An 18,884-nucleotide genomic window follows, 5' to 3' on the forward strand; every position below is an offset into this window, starting at 1 on the left:
AGCCACCATTCCCTAATCACAAAGGGACAGAGGTAAAAAACTACCAGGCGCCTTCGAGATGAATGCCAGTTACCAGGCACATATCCCAGGGATATATTCCAGATGAAACTATTTGGCACATATATCCATGGTATATACCAAGGGTATATACTCCTGATATATCTAAAGCTGGCAGCCACAGGCACCTCTGGCCACAACACCTTGCATTATTCTCTCCCCAACTGTGACAAGAACATTGCGTGAATTGGATGCAATGTCGAAATCTTTTCCAAGATTATTAAATATTTAGAAGAGAGAGTCCGCGTTTGGGAATATATTTGTGGGTACCTGGGAGGAGCCCCCCCCCCCCCTTCTTCCCCCGTTTGGTGTTATGGGGTACCAATTTGGTTGAATTCCTCACGGATTTTGTCGAGTTCCTCACCAATTTGGTCGAGTTCCTCACCCATTTGGTCGAGTTCCTCACCCATTTGGTTCAATTTCGCGTCGATTTGGTTGAACTCATCACCAATTTGGTTGAATTTCTCATCGATTTGGTTGAATTTCTCACCAATTTGGTTGAATTCCTCACCAAGTTGCTTGAATTCCTCACCAATTTGGTTGAACTCCTCACCAATTTGATTGAATTCTTCACCAATTTGGTTGAATTCCTCATCAATTTGGTCGAGTTCCTCAGCCATTTGGTTGAATTTCGCGTCAATTTGGTTGAATTTCTCACCAATTTGGTTGAATTCCTCACCAAGTTGGTTGAATTCCTCACCAAGTTGCTTGAATTCCTCACCAATTTGCTTGAATGCCTCACCAATTTGGTTGAACTCCTCACTTAAACGCGTGTCACCATAATCATATCAATTGTCCACGCACATTTTCAGGTGAAAAAAGAAACAGGTGACAACGAGCAGACATAAACACCTGGACACGTGCCAAGCTTTTTCTCCTGGCGCGTCAACACAGCAGGAAATGCGGCGACGACAGTTAGAACGGCAAGGGATTAGACCCGGGGCCTGCTTGTGCTCTCGTCGCCTCGCCCTGTGTACAATCAACGGTCCGCATACAATGTGAACGGTTTACGTATAATGTATATGGGGTCGGAAAGGAAAAAAAGTCGTGACAATGACTCGGGCAAATATTGTGAGGGGGAAGGGAACTAATAGGGGGGGGGCGCCAAGCCATTACGACTATATACCACTTGGAAGGGTTAGGATTAGGATTTGGGATAGGACGGAGGGGAAGGAATATTGTGACTGGAAGGAGCGTTAAGTACATTGATTGGGTCGGGTATAATTACTGGGATATAAAGACCGTGAACGCCAGCGCCTGACAGCTGGGTGGACAGCGCTTCGGATTCGTAGTCCTGAGGTTCCGGGTTCGATCCCCGGTGGAAGCGGAGACAAATGGGCAAAATGTTTCTTTCACCCTAACGCCCCTGTTACCTAGAAGTAAATAGGTACCTGGGAGTTAGACAACTACTACGGGCTGCTTTCTGGGGGAAGGGGTGTAACAAAAAGGAGGCCTGGTCGAGGACCAGGCCTTAGCGGGTACGCTAAGCCCCGAAATCATCTCAAGATAACCTCAAGATTACCGTGACCAACACAAGGAGAGGAAGGCACAAGAGAGAAGCACAAGGAGTTATATATCAATAACTCGGTCACTGACGACACAGGAGTGGAACAATACCCCAGAGGAGCTAGAAACTAGAGAGACGAGGACAACACCTACATGATGCTCTGTTTAGATTCAGCATAACACTCTCTCACTACTCCTCTAGCCCTCCCTCGCTCCCTCCCTTCCTCCGACTGTCTCTCTCTCTCTCTCTAAGACGGTGACTGGTTGCATCTGACACCCCAGTAAGGCGATAATACCACAACTCACAACAAAGCTAATTTGCATGTTTTCCTGCATTTCAAACAACGCGATTTTTTTGTCTCGGATTCAATACAACATTGCCTTCCTTTTACCGTTATATCTAAATGTAAAATCACATCGTGGCGTTCACTAAGGAACACATTACGTTCACTACACCCACAGAGGCGAGTTTCCGTGAAGAGAAGCCGTGTTGAATTTACTGAAAGCCGAGCAACGGGGGATTCCGTGAATGGAAGACTGTATATAAGCGACAGGCAGTGTTTGGTGATGGGCTGGGGGGGGGGGATGCTGGGGCTCCTAGGGTGGGAGGGTGATGCTGGGGCTCCTAGGGTGGGAGGGTGATGCTGGGGCTCCTAGGGTGGGAGGGTGATGCTGGGGCTCCTAGGGTGGGAGGGGGCTGTGATGCTGGGGCTCCTGCCTCCCTCGACCACAGTTCAGCCTGGGCCTCCAACACACACACACACACACACACACACACACACACACACACACACACACACACACACACTCGAAATTTCATTGTTATTAATTCATATTAGTCCACGCTCTTAACTCATTCACATAATGCCCACCAGGTGAACGACTGTGAGGGGGGTCTTGGATGGCGGCTAATTACACCATACTTCAAAACAACATACCTGCTAAGGTCTAGCTCAAGTGGTATACACATTTATCCTGCTCGTTCTTCAAAAACTATTTCACTTTCTAACTCGATAACAAAGTCTATGTGGGAGTCTTTGGTGCGACAAGGCATTGACAACTTTAAGACTCCACAAAGAATTCGAAAGTTAGTCATTGGGCAACAGGCCCAACAAGATTATAGTAGGCTGGGGATTAATAGGTATACTTCATGCCCCCGTAGAGACCGATGAATAAGTAATGATGGGTAGAAGTGTAGTTACTGGTCAATAGGCCTCCAGGTGCTGCCTACGACACCTGACTTTCCACACCTGACTGTCCACACCTGACCGACGTTCATAATCTGGGCAAGAAGTAAGCCTCGAGACCCAAACACTCCACAATATCAGGTCAACCACAGACAACCAACTGACAGCCCCCAACCTGTTCTCGCACTTTCGTATAGTCAATATTGACTTATTAAATACGTGCATATGTGACATACTAAACATACAAGTTTACCTTGAAAAGCTTCATAGAAAACACCGACCTTACCTAACCTTGTTAGTATGTTAAGATAAGCATCTTATTGCTTCGTAATTACAATTATTGCTTAACCTATTATAGGTATAGGTTAAGTAATAATTGTAATTACGAAGCAATAATATGCTTATCTTAACATACTAAGAAGGTTAGGTAAGGTCGGTGTTTTCTATGAAGCTTTTCAAGGTAAACTAGTATGTTTAGTATGTCACATATGCACGTATTTAATAAGTCAATATTGACTATACGAAAGTGCGAGAACGGGTTGCAGCCCCACACTGTCAACCCCAGAGGCAAACATTCACTTTAATTGGTGGCTACAATCACCGTGCTCTGTCTACCTCACCCCTTGCCACCTTCTTCAACACTTTTGACACTTAAGTGACAGGAAAGAAATTGCTTTTGTTGCCCAATTGCGTTTTGATCTTCAGCTCACTGATGGAAAAGACAAGTGCATACTCCTCCATACTTGGAGGCCTGGTCGACGACCGGGCCGCGGGGACGCTAAGCCCCGGAAGCACCTCAAGGTAACCTCCCTTGGCGGTCAACATGGCCCCACAAACCCATTCTCGCGAGTTACCACTCCGTACAAAACGCAACCGTTTTGTTCAACCAGCAAGGAACGAGCCTAAGCAACCCAACCTAACCAATCGAGGCCGAAAACGTTGCTTTCGTCGACGTTAATAGTACGTCGCATTTCTAACGGACTGGACAGTTCTGGACCACATGCGACTCACAAGACGAGGCGGCGGCGTCACCCCGCAGCACGACAGCGACCACCCACAGTCACCAATGACTTTGCAGACGGTCAAACGTCTCACCCGAATTACTTCAACACGCTCCACTGATCTTGATAAATACAACAACAAGACTCAACAAAGCCACTAACAAACGCAAAACAAGGACACTGCCCCATGAGGCTAACACAAGCCAAGAGGCAGGGGCAACAAAGTGCCCGGTGCCACTTACACTTAACAGTCTTTACACACGCGGTAAGTAATATTATACAAGACACCCACGTCCGCAGCCAGCTGAACCATTATCTGTTTTCCCTGTAAGAGAACGCAGTTTCAGACACTGGTGGTAGGAGACAAGGTTTCCTCAAACAGTGTAAAAAAGAAAGACTTGCAAAATGACCCTCCATGCGTCGTTAAATCCCGATGACGGCACCCCCCCCCCCCCCTGTCATCTAAGGTTGTCAACCCAAGATCGGAACACAACACAGGAACACCACACAACACCACTAAACCGGAACACAACATCTTCAAGAGGAAACTAGATATATTCCTCCAAGGAGTGCCGGACCAACCGGGCTGTGGTGGGTATGTGGGCCTGCGGGCCGCTCCAAGCAACAGCCTGGTGGACCAAACTCTCACAAGTCAAGCCTGGCCTCGGGCCGGGCTTTAGGAGTAGAAGAACTCCCAGAACCTCATCAATTAGGTATCAACCAACACCGGAACACAACACTGGAACACAACACTGGAACACAACACAGGAACACAACACAGGAATACAACACTGGAACACAACACCGTCGTCGGGAAGAACCAGACCACCACAGCCTCCGCTGATCCCTCACACTCAGATCACAATAATCTAAGGTGGAGAATTAAGAGTAAGAGAAGCTAAAGAACTAAGAGAATAATAGGAAGAAGAAAAAGATAGATCTAAGGGAAAACGCTCCTCCTTCTTCTTCCAGAAGATCACCCACACGTCCACAAACACGGTTCTAAAACAAGCGTGTCGCAAAGTACCACTTTGAAGTGGTACTTTGTCGTCACTTCACGTCACTCAAGTCACAATCGACTTGAGAATGGTCCAGGACGGACCGAAACGTCGTCGTCCCTTCAATTTCTAGTGTGTGGTCTGGTCAACATACTTCAGCCACGTTATTGTGACTCATCGCCTACCACTTTGAAATCATTTTAAAACATGATGCAACTACTCGTGCACAGGAAAAAAAAGACTGTCACTCATTACACACAGAAATCACAATAGCATGATGCTATCCAATGAACAAATCCACAAGGGTTTTGTTCATTTTGTTCATTCATCCCTCCAGTAAGTTCAGTAGAACTTCTGTTTCAACTCTTTTGTTGACCATGTCGTAGCTCAGTCGATTAAGGCAGCGTCTGGGATGCTTCCGGACGTAGGTTCGAATCCTCGTCACGGCCCTTGTGGATTTGTTCATTGTCACTCATGATATACGAAAAACTTTCAGATGCGATTATAACGAGTACTTTCAGATGCGATTATAACTAGTACTTTCAGATGCGATTATAACTAGTACTTTCAGATGCGATTATAACTAGTACTTTCAGATGCGATTATAACTAGTACTTTCAGATGCGATTATAACTAGTACTTTCAGATGCGATTATAACGAGTACAAGAATGTAACTCTTGTATATATCTCAAAAAAAAAAAAAAAAAAAAAAAAAAAACTACAGTGCTTCCTATGTACATACCGACATATTCGACCCTTACCAGACATCTTTACTAGACAACGGAATATTATACTTAATATTTCTTACCCAAGAAAAAAAAATGGATCATTGAGTCTTGTGTTTTATTTAAAAATCTTTAGAATTAATTTATTAAGGCGTGTAAAGGTGTCAGCTGTTCCGTCGCTGTGTGAAAAAGGAAAGATATTTACGCAGGAGCTGGATGGTGGAGGCGCCATAGTGGGAGTGTTGCACATGCTGCCAGGACATCTGCCAGTCTGGTCGAGGGGAGGTGTCAGTCTGGTCGAGGGGAGGTGTCAGTCTGGTCGAGGGGAGTTATCAGTCTGGTCGAGGGGAGTTGTCAGTCTGGTCGAGGGGAGTTGTCAGTCTGGTCGAGGGGAGTTGTTAGTCTGGTCGAGGGGAGTTGTGAGCCTGGTCGAGGGGAGTTGTCAGTCTGGTCGAGGGGGAGTTGTCAGTCTGGTCGAGGGGAGTTGTGAGTCTGGTCGAGGGGTGTTGTCAGTCTGGTCGAGGGGAGTTGTTAGTCTGGTCGAGGGGAGTTGTCAGTCTGGTCGAGGGGAGTTGTGAGCCTGGTCGAGGGGAGTTGTCAGTCTGGTCGAGGGGAGTTGTCAGTCTGGTCGACGGGAGTTGTGAGCCTGGTCGAGGGGAGTTGTCAGTCTGGTCGAGGGGGAGTTGTCAGTCTGGTCGAGGGGTGTTGTCAGTCTGGTCGAGGGGAGTTGTCAGTCTGGTCGACGGGAGTTGTGAGCCTGGTCGAGGGGAGTTGTGAGTCTGGTCGAGGGGTGTTGTCAGTCTGGTCGAGGGGTGTTGTCAGTCTGGTCGAGGGGTGTTGTCAGTCTGGTCGAGGGGTGTTGTCAGTCTGGTCGAGGGGAGTTGTGAGCCTGGTCGAGGGGAGTTGTCAGTCTGGTCGAGGGGTGTTGTGAACCTGGTCGAGGGGAGTTGTGAGCCTGGTCGAGGGGAGAAAGTCGATGAAGAACTCTGTAGGGTAAGACAGGTCCTAGTCAACAACGGCTTCTCCAATGGTTTCGTTGAAGACATCATAAAAAGGAAGGTGAAACGCCATGCAACCTCTGAAGAGACAACTAACACAACACCTGTACCCCCTATTAGACTATTTTACAGGAACTTCTTTTCCACAGCTCATAAAACGGAGGAAAGGGTACTGAAAGATATTGTTAATAGAAACGTTATCCCTACAGACAAAAATCAGAAGATACAATTAACGATCTACTATAAAACCAAGAAAACGGCCAACCTACTCATGAGAAACTCTCCAGACACAAAGCAGAACGCTTTAAAAGAGACCAATGTCGTCTATGCCTTCAAATGCCCACTTGGGGACTGTAAGCCTCAAAGAATTCAGTATATAGGCAAGACAACAACATCTCTTTCCAGGCGATTAACGATGCATAAGCAACAGGGCTCCATTAAGGAACATATAATCTCTTCCCATAACCAGACCATCACCAGAGAATTCTTAACAAAAAACACGGAAATCATCGATAGATACAGCGATAGCAGGCAACTAGATATCTGCGAGGCACTACACATTAAGAAGTCGACACCAGCAATCAACAGCCAATTAATGCACAACTATATTTTACCCACTTCAAGACTCCGCACCAATATAGAAGCATCAAGAAATATGGGCCAATAAGCCCTCTGCAGTTACTTCCATTCTTCCTTTTAACTTACAAAATATTATACCCCATTGTTTCGTGTTCTGTCTTGTGTTGAAAGTTTGTTTTCACCTCATCCAAAACTGTTGTAACATATCACCTCACCCAAATGCAAGTATTAAAAATCGATGTTTAAGCTCTGTTCAGTTATAGTTGTGTGTGTGTAAACTAAAGTCTTTGAAAATGTAATAAGTTTTACGAAACGCGCTCAAGTGTCGCGTCAGACTAGAAATAAAAATGAATTTTGGAGAATTGATTTTTCAGTTACCATCAACAGTGAAGAAAAATGTAAGAAACATTGAGAAAATTCGTGTTAGAATTATTAATCTTACTTTTTTCGGTCATATTTAATAATATATGTCTACAGGAAAGACTGCTACCAAAATATATATATATATGACAATGTCAGACCACGGAGGAAAAGTGAAACAGGAATTTCCTGTTTCACTTTTCGTGGTCTGACATTGTCACATTTTTAATCACGTGTTTATTTTCGTGATATACACACACACACATATATATATATATATATATATATATATATATATATATATATATATATATATATATATATATATATATATATATGTGTGTGTGTGTGTATGTATCACGAAAATAAACACGTGATTAAAAATGTGACATTGTCAGACCACGGAGGAAAATTGAAACAGGAATTTCCTTAAGTACTTTCGTATATTAATACATCTTCAGAAGGAGTGATTTTACAGGTCGAGTACTGAACATAAATAGGCAGAAGAGAATGGTGGAGTGAGGTGAGGTACAATACGTGGACACTGCAGAGGGCCTATTGGCCCATCCGATGCAGCAACCACACACAGGCCCACACATGGATAATCATAGCATAAAATAGTAAATATTTACAATGCATTAGTGAGACAAATGTGTTCCAATGATCCTACTTAAATCGCCCTTTAATTGATCTATTAAAAATGGATCTAAGTTATATAAACCACTGCTAATGTTCAAATTACTTTCTTTTGTGATCTGTATCAAAGCAGATTCAATTATATATATATATATATATATATATATATATATATATATATATATATATATATATATATATATATATATATATATATATATATATATATATATATTATATATGCAACAATGAGAACAAAAATAGAGAATGCTAAAAGCGTTTTCGGCTTAAATCGCCTTCATCAGAGCAAAGTAGAATGTCCTTCATTCTACTTTGCTCTGATGAAGGCGAATTAGCCGAAAACCCTTTTAGCATTCTCTATTTTTTCACGTGTGGTTTTTCCGCATACTTAAAGAAAATTCCAGTCTTAATCCTTCCTTCGTGGTCTGACACTGTCACATCTTGAGTAGAACATATCTCTAACCCTGTTCACGGAGAACAGAAGAATATAAATGATCCGCAGTACAAAAACAAAACTTAAAATGTTCTTCAAGACTAATAAATGTCACATTTAATAGGAACTTAATCCAGCGTCATAATCCCTCAACCCGGGACCCGAAGCCCCAAGTTCTCTCGCTTCGTTAACTCACAATAATGATTCTTAGTCTCGATAAATAAACTTGTTTTCTGGACGCACTCAGCATCGCTCTAATTATTAAAAGAACAGGTTAGAGTCAGTAACATGTTACAAACCTGTCAACTGGTGTATACAGCTCCTGTCACTGATATCCGATAGCACGTCATTAATGGCTCAAAGGACTGTCTTTAATGGCTGCTAGTAATGTCTGAAGACCCTCTCATCCTCATCTTAGACATCATCCAATTTTATAAATAGCATTATATATATATATATATATATATATATATATATATATATATATATATATATATATATATATATATATATATGTCGTACCTAGTAGCCAGAACTCACTTTTTGGCCTACTATTCAAGGCCCGATTTGCCTAATAAGCCAAGTTTTCCTGAATTAATATATTTTTTCTAATTTTTTTCTTATGAAATGATAAAGCTACCCATTTCATTATGTATGAGGTCAATTGTTTTTTATTGGAGTTAAAATTAACGTAGATATATGACCGAACCTAACCAACCCTACCTAACCTAACCTAACCTATCTTTATAGGTTAGGTTAGGTTAGGTAGCCGGAAAAGTTAGGTTTGGTTAGGTTAGGTAGTCGAAAAAGAATTAATTCATGAAAACTTGGCTTATTAGGCAAATCGGGCCTTGCATAGTAGGCTGAGAAGTGCGTTCTGGCTACTAGGTACGACATATATATATATATATATATATATATATATATATATATATATATATATATATGGTGCTCAAGTTACAGTAGTGATAACTAGTCCTATCGTCCCCCCTCCACCAGGGGGGTTAAAACAGCCGGTTGCTTTAACAGGTGTCCGGGTAGTCAGGTGTTTAACAGGTGTTCATGTAGCCAGGTGTTTACCAGTTGCTGGGGGTGGGTGGGTGCATGATTGTGAGGTGGGCCGGACTAACCCGCTTCCCCAGCTGCCCGGGGGACACGACCTGACGCCTAGGCTCCACGCTCGGTCTTGTTGGCTGGGGCGAGTGACGTCACACCAGATGATGAGTCTTGTTCCCTGCTGGGAGCTGGGGATGTGGGGGGGGGCTGGGGGGAGGCTGTGGGGGGGCTGGGGGTGTAGGGGGGCTGGGGGGAGGCTGTGGGGGGGGGGCTGGGGGGAGGCTGTGGGGGGGGGGCTGGGGGGAGGCTGTGGGGGGGGGGGGGGAGGCTGTGGGGGGGGGGCTGGGGGGAGGCTGTGGGGGGGGGCTGGGGGGAGGCTGGGGGGGAAGTGGGGGGTGGGAGCAGGCTGGCTGGTGTTGGATAAGGCGGTGCAAAAGGGAAGAATTAGTAGTAGAGAAAAGGGGTAAATAGAGGACAAAGATGAAGAAGGGATGAGGAAGCAGGACCGATTAAACACACACAAAAAACTAATTCGAGGAAAGAGGGGGGGGGGTAGGTGACAGGAAGGGGGAAGCGAACAACCAATTTCGGTGCCACAGTCAGCCAATCAACCCCCAATCTATGGCAGCCTTATCAAAGGCAGCGTATAGTAAGTGCCTCTGTAGCACCGCCAGTGTAGCACCCGCGATACACTATCGAGGACAAACATTCATTACCGGGCGGTGTTTTCCCGCGCTCTTGACGGAAGGGTTGGCAGCGCGAGCCAAGCACCACCAGCGCCACCTACAACACGCGGAGTAAACACAAGCTTCGGTGTCTAGCAACAGCAGGTAACCCCCACTCTATTAATACTGCAATGTTCCCCTTTGTAAAACACATATGAATGATCGTGTTGTGATTCAATAGGGAAAAACACAGGAGAAATAATACCGTGTCAGTGTCAGACCACGGAGGAAAACTGAAACAGGAATTTCCTTAAGTACTTTCGTATATTAATACATCTTCAGAAGGAGTCGAAGGAAGATGATAATACATCTTCACTCCTTCTGAAGATGTATTAATATACGAAAGTACTTAAGGAAATTCCTGTTTCAATTTTCCTCCGTGGTCTGACACTGTCACATTTTTAAATCACGCGTTTATTTTCGTGATATACACAAATAATACTTTGGTTGATATTACAAGGAATACGCTGTAGTATTTAATTTATGTGATGATTACGGCTACAGAGGTAAAATAATTCTTCAGTAAATTCATTTATTTATCAAAACTTTATTAAGTCAACGAAACCAGCTTCTGTAGTTCCTGTTTTATCACTATTAATTGTTTCAAACCTCAATTCCAATAGGATGCAAATGCGAACATGTGAACACGTGTTCACAATAGATGCGAACACGTGAACACGTGTTCACAATAGATGCGAACACGTGACACAGAGCCAGAGAAGTTACTCCGGACACCTAGGATTCATTAAGCATTTACGGAACCCCCTTACGAAACCTGTTCATCTTTCCTTAAATATGGCAACTTTTGTTTACATTTGTTAAACAATTTACGAGATTCGAAACTTCACAACCCGAGGTTATTATTGTTATAAACAGCCTCGCAGCGCTTTGGAGCTCATAAACTGTAAACATAGCCGACATAATTGAGGAAAGATATAGAGGTTTCGTAAGTGTCTCATGAACCTTACACCAGAGGGTGAGGTGGTCTCCTCTCGCTGAGAGAACACGTGCCTTGTACACTAGTTAGTTACTCTAAGAATAAGATGTACTCACCTAGTTGTGTTTGCGGGGGTTGAGCTCTGGCTCTTTGGTTCCGCTTCTCAACTATCAATCAACTGGTGTAAAAACACAAGAGAAATAATACCTTAATGTCTTAATATAATGTCAATAATGTCTTAATATAATGGCAATAATGTCTTAATATAATGTCCTTAATGTCTTAATATAATGTCCTTAATGTCTTAATATAATGTCCTTAATGTCTTAATATAATGTCCTTAATGTCTTAATATAATGTCCTTAATGTCTTAATATAATGTCCTTAATGTCTTAATATAATGTCCTTAATGTCTTAATATAATGTCCTTAATGTCTTAATATAATGTCCTTAATGTCTTAATATAATGTCCTTAATGTCTTAATATAATGTCGAAATAATGTCTTACCCTCATTGTACAACGGAAGTAACTCTTGCCTAAAATGTTCCAAATTCTGGGGAATTCAAATAACACTTTGAACATCATCTCATCACTAACAATACTGAAGCCTGAAACACCAGGCTTCCTTAGTCTTTACAGCATGAGTCAGGTGTACAATGACAGGTGGGACACATGGTGTCACCTCTGTCTGACAGCTGGGACCCTTGGCGCCAGGTTTCGCCGACAGCTGGGACCCATGGCGCCAGGTTTCGCTGACAGCTGGGACCCTTGGCACCAGGTTTCGCTGACAGCTGGGACCCATGGCGCCAGGTTTCACCGACAGCTGGGACCCATGGCGCCAGGTTTCACCGACAGCTGGGACCCATGGCGCCAGGTTTCACTGACAGCTGGGACCCATGGCGCCAGGTTTCACCGACAGCTAGGACCCTTGGCGCCAGGTTTCACTGACAGCTAGGACCCTTGGCGCCAGGTTTCAACGACAGCTGAGACCCATGGCGCCAGGTTTCACTGACAGCTGAGACCCATGGCGCCAGGTTTCACTGACAGCTGAGACCCATGGCGCCAGGTTTCACCGACAGCTGGGACCCTTGGTACCAGGTTTCACCGACAGCTGGGACCCTTGGCGCCAGGTTTCACCGACAGCTGGGGGCACAATGCCAAGCATGTTTAACCCTCCAGCGATGCCATCACTGACACACGCCAGCAAAAAAAATGCCAACATAAGACCGGAAAGGTCCGTTAATATGAGACGGTGTCGGGGAACACGCCAAGAACCTGTATATATAGCGTCTCAACGGTCAGAAACTAGGATACGGAACACACTGGAAGAGAGACAGGTTGGTGAAGACCAAGTCTACCTGACACTAACTTCCTCCAAAGAAGATACCTTGAAAGAGGTAGTCACAGCCCCGCTCCTGTGCCAGGTAAGTCCACTACGGGCTCACCATATCCCGTGCTACTTGCAACTTTTGGTTCCCAGTAGCTGAATCTTAAACAACAACAACATTTAAAGAGAGGACGACGACGTTTCGGTCCGTTCTAGACCATTCTCAATCGACTTGAGAATGGTCCAGGACGGACCGAAACGTCGTCGTCCCTTCAACTTGTAGTGTGTGGTCTGGTCAACATACTTCAGCCACGTTATTGTGACTCATCGCCTGCAACATTCAAAGAGGCAGGCTAAGTCCTCTGTTACATTTGCAAGACGAGGTTGGTGACTGTTGCAAGCGGAGGCGGCGGCTTGTTGACCTCTTTCTGCCAAAGTGACGGATCAACATTGCCACCGGAGAAGTGAAAGAGCTGCTAGCCTTTGCCTGTACATCTAAACACCAACAAACACTTTAACCAAAGCTCATCTTACAGAGAGCCACCGATATTGCCTTCATGTTTTGATAATTTGAGACAACTCCACTTAACCAATGGCCTTGCCGAAGCTCGCTAACAACCCCTTCCGCACCCCACCCCCCCTCGTTTCCTCATTTCATTTACACGCAAACACCCCCCCCCCCACACACACACGCAAACACACACACACACATGGAACCAGCTGTACACCAGTTGATTGACAGTTGAGAGGCGGGACCAAAGAGCCAAAGCTCAACCCCCGTAAGCACAATTAGGTGAGTACACACACACACACACACACACACACACACACACACACACACACACACACACACACACACACACACACACACACACACACACACACACAGGATCACAAGCCCAGCGTGCTGTCAGCTCGGCCGACCGGCTCCCTAAGTAGATACATAGTAGAGGGAAACGAGAGCGGGAGGAGAGGTAGGAAAAGCCTCAGGAGAGCGGCGAGGGACGGGCAGATGGACAGACCCTGAGGGACAAGAACACTCCTCAAAGCTTTGGCCCCTGACACACCGCTTAGTCCTGTAGTGATTGATGTGTTGCGAGGGAGGAAGGAGGTAAAGGGCAGAGAAGGGGGGAGGGGTCGAAGAGAGAGCGTAGGGGTGTAGGAGTAGTAGTAATGAAGGAGGAGGTGTGAGGAGCCACTCGAAAGGAGAGGAGCTGCGTGTCGGCAAGCCGGATATAACCCGCCGGCTAGCATATAGTAACTCACACCATTTAATCCCCATTTCAACAGCTTGCTCAACCCTACTTACTAAACAGAGTGGGAGATGGTCGGAAGGAATGAAAAAGGGGGAGAAATAGACATTCTATAGACTGCTTTTTTCTTATACCTGGTTGATGGGGTTCTGGGAGTTCTTCTACTCCCCATGTCCGGCCCGTGGCCATGTAACACTGTAAAAGTGTTTGGGTTAGGTTATTTAAAATATATATAGAGTACATGAGTCACAGACAAGGATCTGAGAGGCGCCAGTTGTCTGCCTGAGATCTCACACCTCAAAGCGTTAATGACCTCAAGTGACCTGAGGTCAGATCATGAGAATTTCACCTTGCTTCCGCTAAGCTGATAATTGTAGTCTGGTAGCCTTCAAACATGCCGACGTTTAAGGAGTGGCTTGGTAGTGCCGGAGGCTATCTATTTGTGGGCGGAGTTAGCTACTAGGTTCCCCAATATAAACTCGGAGAGCTATCCAGCAAAGAGGATTGACAGACAGAACAGCATCAAGAGAAGAGCAGACGAGAACAGAGACGACGTCCCTATCAGGGAGGCTGTCGGCCGGCAAGGGCGGGAGTCTCTGTCAACTACAGACCCCCCCCCCCTCTCTATTCAACTTAGACTCAGTCCTCGGTGAGTGAACATTAAGGTGACTTGGTCGTGTTTTACAAGTGTTGTGTGATGATCAGGGGCAGTCAAGTTGTAGGGTTCTCAGATTCTTGGATGATGACTCACTTTGCATATTAAACTGGAACATTTTAATTGAATTGCTAAATTATGATACTTCATGTGAAATATAATTATGAATTTATTATTTAAATTGTGTTTAACTTTGTTCCCTAGAGCTTTGAGTTGAGGATTTGAGAAAGCCTCTGTGGTTACTGGGTTCATGATATAAATGAGTACATGTTTGGAGTTGATACATGGTACAGAGGGAACATACTAATAATGAACTCATGATAACATCCTTTGAGAATTTTGTGATACAGGCAAGTTCCATTCCTTGTCTTGTATGTAATGATCATGAATGGATGGTGGCAGCATTTCGTCTTCTACTATCTACTCTTCTACTTCTACTATCTACTCTTCTCCTTCTACTTATCTACACCTCTCCCTCCACCCCTCTCTAAACTTTCACTTTCAACTAATGACCCTCCTTGCCCCTCCTACCTCTCTGCCTCTCACCCCAAACCCTCACTAATTACTTCACTATTCATTTCTTTCCTTTCGTTTTCTCTTTTACGTTTGTGGCAATGATTCTGTATTCGAGAGTTCTCTCTAGAGTTTCGGGTAGCTGATCCAGTTACGGCGCCTTGTAGTCTTAGCACCTAGGTAGTCAAATACCTAGGTTTACAAGGTGTTGAACGAGAGAGGTTGCCTTAGGAACTCTGGAGGGTGCTCTAGAATAGTTAGCTAACTGGGGACGGGATAACGGACTAGAGAGAGCTGTTTCCCCCGGCCTCGTTAGTTAACTGGGGGGTGGAATAATGGACAAGATAGAGCTATTTCCCCCACCCCCCGTTACAATGGTGGCAGCGGTGGGATTTTTTTTTGTTTGCCTTAACTGGCCGCCCCTCCTACAAGCAGGTAGCTCTGTTGAGTGATTCTTCCTGTGTCGTGCGGACTTGATGTGGCTGTCAGAAGTAGCTCTCTGAAGGAGGCGTGCTGGAGCAACAGGGAGGAGAAGAGTAGGATGGGATTTCTACTGTTGGCAACTATATGAAGGTCTCGAAACTTGTAGTCCCTATAGCTGTGAAGAACCCCAATATACGTCTCTCATGGTGACTGACGTAGGGCCAATTACAGATCAGCTGGGACAACCGAATTCCACGGTCCTGTGCACAGTTCAAGTAGTAACGGCTTTCGGGTTGACCAAGTGTTGTTGTGCGTTAACGACGGAGAAGCGACGGAGGCAGTTGTGTTGAAGAAATGTGGTACAGGATTATCTACAAGACCAAGCAGTGACGTCGCCCAGCCAGAGACAATGGACGTCTGTCTATATATTTCATTTTTTAGAGTAGGATGTTGTATATTTGTTTAGCTAGGATGTATTTTTTTTTCGTTAATAAAGTTGTTGCACACAGCTAGCTTGCTTTAGCAGTGTTGCAAAAACTTTATTTCGGGGAGAAGGGGAGATGTAACACTGTAAAAGTGTTTGGGTTAGGTTATTTAAAATATATATAGAGTACATGAGTCACAGACAAGGATCTGAGAGGCGCCAGTTGTCTGCCTGAGATCTCACACCTCAAAGCGTTAATGACCTCAAGTGACCTGAGGTCAGATCATGAGAATTTCACCTTGCTTCCGCTAAGCTGATAATTGTAGTCTGGTAGCCTTCAAACATGCCGACGTTTAAGGAGTGGCTTGGTAGTGCCGGAGGCTATCTATTTGTGGGCGGAGTTAGCTACTAGGTTCCCCAATATAAACTCGGAGAGCTATCCAGCAAAGAGGATTGACAGACAGAACAGCATCAAGAGAAGAGCAGACGAGAACAGAGACGACGTCCCTATCAGGGAGGCTGTCGGCCGGCAAGGGCGGGAGTCTCTGTCAACTACAGACCCCCCCCCCCTCTCTATTCAACTTAGACTCAGTCCTCGGTGAGTGAACATTAAGGTGACTTGGTCGTGTTTTACAAGTGTTGTGTGATGATCAGGGGCAGTCAAGTTGTAGGGTTCTCAGATTCTTGGATGATGACTCACTTTGCATATTAAACTGGAACATTTTAATTGAATTGCTAAATTATGATACTTCATGTGAAATATAATTATGAATTTATTATTTAAATTGTGTTTAACTTTGTTCCCTAGAGCTTTGAGTTGAGGATTTGAGAAAGCCTCTGTGGTTACTGGGTTCATGATATAAATGAGTACATGTTTGGAGTTGATACATGGTACAGAGGGAACATACTAATAATGAACTCATGATAACATCCTTTGAGAATTTTGTGATACAGGCAAGTTCCATTCCTTGTCTTGTATGTAATGATCATGAATGGATGGTGGCAGCATTTCGTCTTCTACTATCTACTCTTCTACTTCTACTATCTACTCTTCTCCTTCTACTTATCTACACCTCTCCCTCCACCCCTCTCTAAACTTTCACTTTCAACTAATGACCCTCCTTGCCCCTCCTACCTCTCTGCCTCTCACCCCAAACCCTCACTAATTACTTCACTATTCATTTCTTTCCTTTCGTTTTCTCTTTTACGTTTGTGGCAATGATTCTGTATTCGAGAGTTCTCTCTAGAGTTTCGGGTAGCTGATCCAGTTACGGCGCCTTGTAGTCTTAGCACCTAGGTAGTCAAATACCTAGGTTTACAAGGTGTTGAACGAGAGAGGTTGCCTTAGGAACTCTGGAGGGTGCTCTAGAATAGTTAGCTAACTGGGGACGGGATAACGGACTAGAGAGAGCTGTTTCCCCCGGCCTCGTTAGTTAACTGGGGGGTGGAATAATGGACAAGATAGAGCTATTTCCCCCACCCCCCGTTACAGCCAGACTTGACTTGTGAGAGCTTGGTCCACCAGGCTGTTGCTTGGAGCGGCCCGCAGGCCCACATACCCACCACAGCCCGGTTAGTCCGGCACTTCTTGAATAAAATTATTTAGTTTCCTCTTGAAGATGCCCACTGTTGTTCCGGCAATATTTCTTATGCTCGCTGTTAAGTGCTGTATAAGTTTCAACACGACGAAGACTTCCTCGTCACCGCCCGAGTACACGACTCTGCTCAATATGAGTGACAACCACTCAACCTTGTAGCTCAAACTTAGGTAAAATAAAGTTTAAAGTTCAAACCACCAGGTGTTCTGGATAGGAAGCCACGCTGCTCCAATCTGCTTCAACCCCCCCCCCCCTCCTTCTGCTATATAGTCGTAATGGCTTGGCGCTCTTCCCTGATAATTCTCCTTCCCCCCCCCCACCCCATCTACCAACAACCTCCCGACCGCCACCAGAAGCAAGATCTATTAATCAGGGGGGCCAGATTCACGAAGCAGTTACACAAGTACTTACGAACATGTACATCTTTCCTCAATCTTTGACGGCTTTGGTTACATTTATTAAACAGTTTACAAGCCTGAAAATTTGCCAATCAACTGTTGTTATTGTTATAAACAGCCTCCTGGTGCTTCGGAGCTCATTAACTGTATATTAATTGTAAACAAAGCCGCCAAAGATTGAGAAAAGATGTACAGGTTTGTAAGTGTTTGCGTAACTTCTTCGTGAATATAGCTCCAGGATAATTAGTCTATTACACCATCTGGACCTTTTCTCATACTTCCCCCCCCCCACTCCCTCCTTCTCACTCTCCATTAGGAATCTGGCTAATCCCTACTCCACTAACACACACCTACGCATCTCCCTGGCCGCCTCCACCCTCTAAAACCCTCCTATTTCCTTCTCCCTCACTTTTTTGTATTAACACATGTGGGTACATGTGCATTTGTGCAGCTGCCCTGGACAATATGAAGGGGAGTACAGTGTGTCAAAAAGCTAGCTACGTGATGCTAAAAATCCCCATCACACAGGATGGTTAGTCATACAGAGGCATGTGATCAGTAGTCTCTGCTCTGGCAGACTCTGGGAGCATTATGAGGATATCATCATCAACACAAGAGTGAATAAGGTGACAGTGATACTGAGTCCCCATCTCACAGGATGGTTAGTCATACAGGGCCATATGTTCAGTAGCCTGTATTGGCAAATTTTGGGTGCATTATGAGGATATCTTCAAGAACACGAGAGTGAATAAATTGCAAAGATCAAGGAACCTCATGCCAACTGGTCTGAAAGGTCTAATAACTGGCCATTCAGTGATGTAGTGCGGGAGATCATGCCGTAGTTCCTGCTCACAGAGTTTGCACCAGGGGCCAGATTCACGAAGCAGTTACGCAAGCACTTACGAACCTGTACATCTTTTCTCAATCTTTGGCGGCTTTGTTTACAATTATTAAACAGTTAATGAGCTCCGAAGCACCAGGAGGCTGTTTATAACAATAACAACAGTTGATTGGGAAGTTTTCATGCTTGTAAACTGTTTAATAAATGTAAGCAAAACCGTCAAAGATTGAC

The 18,884-nt window shown here is 44.8% G+C and overlaps 1 protein-coding gene across 1 annotated transcript; it reads right to left on the reverse strand.

Annotated features, from left to right (window-relative positions):
* Nucleotides 1-368: 368 nt before the first annotated feature.
* On the reverse strand, nt 369-12,386 carry LOC138359548 (golgin subfamily A member 6-like protein 7). The gene is made up of 2 exons (XM_069318890.1): nt 12,295-12,386; nt 369-819 (listed from the first exon to the last, which is right to left on the reverse strand). Exons 1-2 carry the CDS (start codon nt 12,384-12,386, stop codon nt 369-371), a joined length of 543 nt encoding a protein of 180 aa, XP_069174991.1.
* Nucleotides 12,387-18,884: the final 6,498 nt, after the last annotated feature.

This window comes from Procambarus clarkii, chromosome 91 (assembly GCF_040958095.1).
Source record: "Procambarus clarkii isolate CNS0578487 chromosome 91, FALCON_Pclarkii_2.0, whole genome shotgun sequence".
Lineage (NCBI taxonomy): Eukaryota > Metazoa > Arthropoda > Malacostraca > Decapoda > Cambaridae > Procambarus > Procambarus clarkii.

Excerpts from the sequence above, each read along its gene's own strand:
- LOC138359548 (XM_069318890.1), bottom strand. The coding sequence starts at position 12,386 with ATGCTTGGCATTGTGCCCCCAGCTGTCGGTGAAACCTGGCGCCAAGGG. Across the intron at positions 820-12,294 it reads ACCAAGGGTCCCAGCTGTCG|TGAGGAGTTCAACCAAATTG; the intron begins GTGAAACCTGGC and ends CACGCGTTTAAG.